The sequence below is a fragment of the Lissotriton helveticus genome, chromosome 12 (assembly GCF_964261635.1).
Source record: "Lissotriton helveticus chromosome 12, aLisHel1.1, whole genome shotgun sequence".
Taxonomy (NCBI): domain Eukaryota; kingdom Metazoa; phylum Chordata; class Amphibia; order Caudata; family Salamandridae; genus Lissotriton; species Lissotriton helveticus.
Window position 1 is genome coordinate 700,671,205 of NC_136073.1, and position 6,537 is coordinate 700,677,741.

At 44.9% G+C, this 6,537-nt stretch overlaps 1 protein-coding gene across 1 annotated transcript; it reads left to right on the plus strand.

The window, feature by feature from the left end:
* The first annotated feature begins 3,870 nt into the window (after positions 1-3,870).
* Positions 3,871-5,382, plus strand: LOC144798097 (endogenous retrovirus group PABLB member 1 Env polyprotein-like). The gene has a single exon (XM_078668861.1). The coding sequence runs from the start codon at positions 3,871-3,873 to the stop codon at positions 5,380-5,382; it is 1,512 nt and encodes a 503-aa protein (XP_078524987.1).
* The last annotated feature ends 1,155 nt before the right edge of the window (positions 5,383-6,537 follow it).

Here is a 6,537-nt window from a genome sequence, read left to right on the forward strand (position 1 = left end):
TCTGACCCCTTATCTCTTTCTGTTGGTCCTTGCGAATTCGAAGCACCCCTTATTCTGACAACAGGTTGTGGTGAAAACTTGCTAGGATTGGATTTGTTAAAAAGACTGTATGCGACTTTGTACTGTTCTCCTTCAGGAGTACAACTTACTTTAGGTAAGAAAGTGGTTTCTCCCATGTATTTGTCGAGGGATAAACTTCCAGCAGAATTGTCGTTTCTTCCAGATATCCTTTGGGCCGCTGGTCCTAATGATGTGGGCCTTTTAGAAATACCACCATATGTTGTAACATTAAAATCCAATGTTCAAATGACACTAATTCCCCAATATAGGATATCTAGTGAGGGTGAAAAAGCCTTGCTAGCGATCGTTTACGAATTGATTGAAAAGGATGTGATTGAAGAAACACGAGGCAACGTTTGCAATAGTCCTGTTCTGCCTGTTTTAAAATGAACTGATCCCTCTCAGCCACCTGTGTACAGATTTGTGATCGATCTTAGAGAGGTAAATAAAATAGTTGTGCCACAATTTCCAGTTGTCCCCGACATTACCACATTATCGACTATGATCCCAGCTTCTGCCACTTGGTTTTCGGTGGTTGACCTGAAGAATGCTTTCTTCAGCATCCCGATTGCTGAGGAGAGCAGGGATATTTTTTCCTTCAGTTTAGGAGGTCGCAGCTTCCGCTTTAATCGCGCTCCTCAGGGCTACTGTGAAAGTCCATCAATATACAGTCAAGCTCTAAAAACACAGCTTGATACGATTGTTTTACCTAAAGGTGCTACTCTTGTACAGTACGTCGATGATTTGCTTATTGCTGCAGATACTGAGGAAATTTGTAAGAAAGCAACGATGTCATTGTTGCGCCATCTGTGTGATTTACATCACAAGGTGTCACTTTCCAAACTGCAATATTGCCGACAAGAAGTGACCTACCTAGGTCACCTCTTATCGAAGGAGGGAAGGAAACTGACCCCAGAAAGAATTCAGGCAATAGCGAAATTGAGTGTGCCAATAACACAGAGAGAAGTGCGTGCTTTCTTGGGCATTACATCGTACTGTAGACAGTGGATTCCAAATTTTTCGTTATTGGCCAAACCTTTGGTGGCATTAACATGTAGAGCCACACACAATCCCATTCCTTGGTCTGAAGAGTGTCAGAAAAGTTTTTCTGAATTACGCACAGCATTATGTTCGGCTCCTGTGTTAGGTACCCCCAACTACAGTAAGCCTTTCACATTGTATGTCCACGAGAAGGAGGGCTGTGCATTGTCAGTGTTGACTCAGTTGTTTGGAGGTAGGCAGCGTCCATGTGCCTATTTTTCGTCGACTTTGGATCTGGTAGCTAGAGCATTGCCAAGTTGTTTAAGAGCCACAGCAGCAGCAGCTGTTTCTATTCGACAGTCTGCTGGTCTAGTAATGAATAATACACTAGTCGTGATGGTCCCACATGCAGTAGAGACGTTGTTAAATAGAACCAAGACACAGCACTTAACTAGTGCTCGACTGTCAGGTTACGAATTAACATTATTAGCGAGTCATGTGCACATAAAAAGGTGCAGTACTTTGAACCTAGCTACATTGTTGCCAATTGTAGAGGAATCAGATGCTTCGGAACAGCATGATTGTTTTCTTAGAACAGAAGAAGAGACGAAAGGAAGAGTTGATCTTTACGACACTCCTCTTGCTGAATGTGATGGTACATTATGGGTGGATGGTTCATGCTTCAAGCTCCAGAATGGTGACACGACTGCAGCATATGCTGTCACGACTTTGCATACAATTGTTGAGGCTGCACGTGTGCCACATAATTCAGCTCAAGCAGCAGAATTAATTGCACTCACAAGAGCATGTGTGTTGTCTAAAGGAATGAAAGTGACTATCTACACTGATATTCAGTATGCATTTGGAGTGGCTCACAGTTTTGGACGATTGTGGAGAGAACGTGGGTTCCTGACTTCGCATGGAGCTAAGATTCAGCATGGTCAGTTGGTGAATGAGCTTCTTGAAGCACTGACCTTGCCTTTGCAAATGGCGATTGTGAAATGTAGTGCTCACAAGAAGGTGACTGATGATGTTGGTCGTGGAAATGCATTTGCTGACGAAATCGCGAAAGAGACTGCAAGGAATGTGATGAGCCGAATGTATGTTGCAGGCCCTGCAAGATGGACTGGTGATGTTGGAATGTGTGAAGACACGATAGAGAGTGTGAAGTCCATCCAAGCTGAGGCGACAGAGAAAGAGTTGAGCATGTGGAGAGAAAGTACGGGTAGAATGGATGCCAATGGTTGTTGGATTGAATTATCAGAGCATCAGAGGTGGTTGTTACCCGATGCATATGTGCTTGCAGTGGTTACAATGGCTCATGGAATGGCTCATATCAGCGTAAAAGGGATTTGCGAGTTGCTGGCTCCAGTATGGCAAAATTCGGGAATTCCCAAGTGTGCAGAGAATGTCGTAAAAAATTGCATGGTATGTTTGAAACACAATCCTGGTAGGGGAACCCCAACTCCAGCTGGTCATTTTGCACCTCCTACATATCCGTTCGAGGTTTTGCAGCTAGATTTCATTCACATGGAGAGGTGCAACAATTTAAAATACGTACTCGTTGTTGTTTGTGCCTTCTCAAGATGGGTAGAAGCCTATCCCCTAAAATATAACACTGCCTTGTCCACAGCAAAAGCCCTTGTGAAAGAGTACTTCCCCAGGTTTGGAATGCCTAGAATGGTCTGGTCTGATAATGGAAGTGAATTTGTGGGTCGTGTGATGAAGAGAGTGTGTGAAGGGCTGGGTATTCGACAGAAGTTCCACGCTGCAAATCACCCCCAATCAGCTGGATTAGTAGAATGCTACAACGGCACTTTAAAACTCAAACTGGCCAAAATCCAAGCGAGCACAGGTCTTAAATGGCCTGATGCTCTACCCTTAGCACTCCTGTCCACCAGAATGACTGTGCATTCACGAGTGAAACTTAGCCCTTATGAGATCGTTTTTGGCCGGCCAGCCAACATATGGGGAGTGCCTAGACCCACTAAGTTCAGCGAGCTTGAACACCCTGTTTTGCTTGATTATCTGTATGAATTGACGGCTAAATTGCGTATTTTGCATCAACAGGTTCACGACACCCTGCCTCCGGTCTCTGAGACTCCGGTACATCAGATAGACCCTGGATCCTGGGTCTTGGTCAAAAATTTTCAGAGAACTAAAAACGACCAGCCCAGGTGGACCGGACCGCACCTCGTCCTTCTTTCCACGAGATCGGCTGTTCGAGTGGAGGGGAAGGCCAACTGGATCCATGGGGTCCACTGCAAGAGAATCCCTTCACCTCTGCCATATGACCAGTGGGTCCAGAAGGGTGTCGCTGACCCAGAACCTAAAACAGTGCCACATGTCATCCTTTTTAATGATGCACATGTAAAAGAAACTGACTCTGAACGAGAAAATGAAAACATTTTGCACAAGGCTGTGCCACCATCCAAGCGATTGAACACTACAGAGCCTGAACTGTTGTTCCAGGATCAAACAGTACCTGGAAGACAACGGTATAATTTGAGACCAAGAAATACGAACTAATAAAAACGATTTCTTTTGCGATTTGAGACCAAGACCCATGGACTAATAAAATATTCTCTTTCCTTCCAAACCCCATTTTTTTTTAAAGTGCAGCTCTCCCATCCGAGAAACTTGCTTATTTTTTGTTTTTCGAACCGCCATCCGGGTTCCGCTGCTAGGGCCGCGGCTGCTTAACGTCTTTGGGGTGCAGCTGACGACGTTAGGTCGGTAGTTCTGGTCGGTCCAAGGGAGTTGCCCTAGACTGACAGAAGCATCCCTTAGCAGAGTCAACCTCCCACCGCCGGCAGCACTTTAGAGAGGATGGAGTTTTCCGAGGTGGAGAGACCTGCCAAACCAACGAACTTTAAACACAAATTATGTACAGTGATGACAAAGAAAAGCTTTTTAATATTGTGCATTTGTATGTTATTCAGTATGATGATATTTTTAATAAGTTACGCTTTATTCTCTTTTCGTGTAACCTTTGCACCCACTACATCACCCATACCTCCCCCTACTGTTTCCTCTCACTCTTTCCACCCTCTTCCTGACCATGAATCCAATAGGAGACTGGCGTTCATTAATAACTCCTTTGTTCAGCTCTTGCACCAACACCAACTTGTAATGAACACAACTAACTGTTGGGTGTGCGGTCTTATGCCTCACACAACGGATAAAGGTATCCCTTATCTGGTCCTGCCATTCAGTCACAATGGTCCTGTATGGGCCTATAGGACAATGTTCGTATATGCACACGAACTCTACCCCCTACGTTCTGTAACAGACAGTCCTAGAAAAAGTGCTCTAGTCAAGGGTATAGTAGACATGATTAAGGAAGGTATTTCTTATGAGACTATCCCGAGAGATGAGACACTAGTATACATAGGATGGAACATGACTGGATATGGAGCTACTCTGAGTGAGAAACAGCAAGCTAAGAGATCTTCCCCGATTTGGATTGTACCCCATCAGGGTCATCTGTGTCTGCAAGGTAATGGCACGAATCCCAGGGCTCAGTTAGGGAAGAGTATCTGCACTAAAACGTATGTTTTTGCAGCCCAGACTTCTCTCGCGTTTTTAGCAGCTAAGGGTACTTATTTCATCTGCCATGATAGAGACTATACATGGTTGCCCCCTGACTTTTCGGGCTCATGTTTTGTTTCGTTCCTGTTGCCTCCCACCTACACAGCAGCGGCAGATTACCACAAGACAAGGATAGTTAGAGGTGTCTTGAGTACAGAAGACACTGCAGGTCAAGAATTTGGGGACTTTGCAAAGGGTTTTCTGCCGTTCTGGGGATCCATGGCTAACAGCGGAAACATAAGGCAATTAACAAGGGTAGTTGAGTCCACCGTGATTGAAACTGCTGGTGCCCTTAGTAACTTGACTGCTGAGCTCCAGTCGGATCGACTTATGAGCCTTCAGAACAGGGTCGCGTTAGATGTCATACTTGCAGACCGAGGTGGGGTATGCAGATTGATCCAATCGAGTTGCTGTGTTTTCATCCCAGATAACGCTCCAACGGTGTACCAGGCCATCTCCAAACTACATAAGATTTCCGAATCTATTCATGTGGATAAAGGAGATTGGTCGTTAATGGGATGGTTCTGGGAACTGATATCCGCCTGGGGATGGAAAGTTCTGATGGTCATTGGGATGGTCTTAGCCATTCTTTTCCTGTTCTGTCTATGCGTGCAGTGTGCTCCTGCAATATGTGGCCTTTGTGTCACATCATGTGTAAGGAAGCCTATATCAAGAGATGAACTGAGTACTAGAATGATGTTACAGCAACATCTCAATGACTTTAGGAATATAGATCTGGACTCAGATTAGCATGAGGATCGATTAATTGCCTATGTAAGGGCAAAAGGAGGGTTTGTGGTTCTGAAAGTTCTGGACTCGTGTAATCATTCTGGACTCGAGAATTAAAACTTTGTCGAAGCATGACAAATTTGGTATCAAAAGACCGAGAATGACGAGCACACCATGTACAAATATTTTCAGCATATTCGAATAACGATTTCACCTCGAAATCGTCATTTTCGTTCTGAACCCTTGGCTTCCATTTTATATACGGCAGCCATCTTGTGTGTTGCCCTTTACATAGGCCTTAATCCAGCTGAATTTGATTCCACAAGGACACGTACACCGTAATCGACTTTCCTATGACCTGTGCAAGTTGGAACCATTGCCCCAGGCCGAACTCGTTAGGTCAGTTCCCCTCCCAGTGGCCGAACAAGATAGCATCAAGGCTCAACAAGCCATAAAACCATTTCCGCGCACCCACACCTGCCGTATCTTGCTCGCATCTGTCTCTACTCTTTTGCTTCACTTGCTTTATGGTGGGGAGGTGCCCGTTTTTATTGGGGGTCCACCGATATCTGATGAAATGTTGGGCCTTGCCGGGTGATTTGTTGTAGGCAGCACGAAGTGAAATATGGACATGTCATCATGACTCTGCTTTTTCTTTGTACTGAAAATATGTTAATGATTTACTGTAAAACCAAGAATGTTTGCCTGAAGCTTAAAATTCTGTATAAGAAGAGAAGCCTGACTTTGTAAATTCGAGCAGTCTCCTGAGAATATACTTCCCCGTGTGTTGTACTTCTAGGACACTTGTTACCTTGGTTGCAGCCAATAAAATCGATCCTTGACTTCACCTAGAAGACTCTGAGTTTCTGTGGTCTGAATCAGGAAGGACTCGAGGTCTCTGGGTGTACCCTGACACCGCTGGGTTGCCGGTTCTTTGCCGGATCTTAAAAACCCAGTACCTCAACTACTGCCTGGACAGCCAAGTCCGGAGGGATGGCTTCTTTGGCCGTTCCGTCCTCCAGGACTTTCTGGTGTGATTATTGGTTTGCAGACCCACCACCGGGGTTGGCATTGCTGGGGTATCTATTCTAAGGTAAGGAATCTATCACTAACGTGTCTCTTTCAGATGCACAAGTTACTACTTGTGTAACAATATATCTGTAAGAGACATTAGTT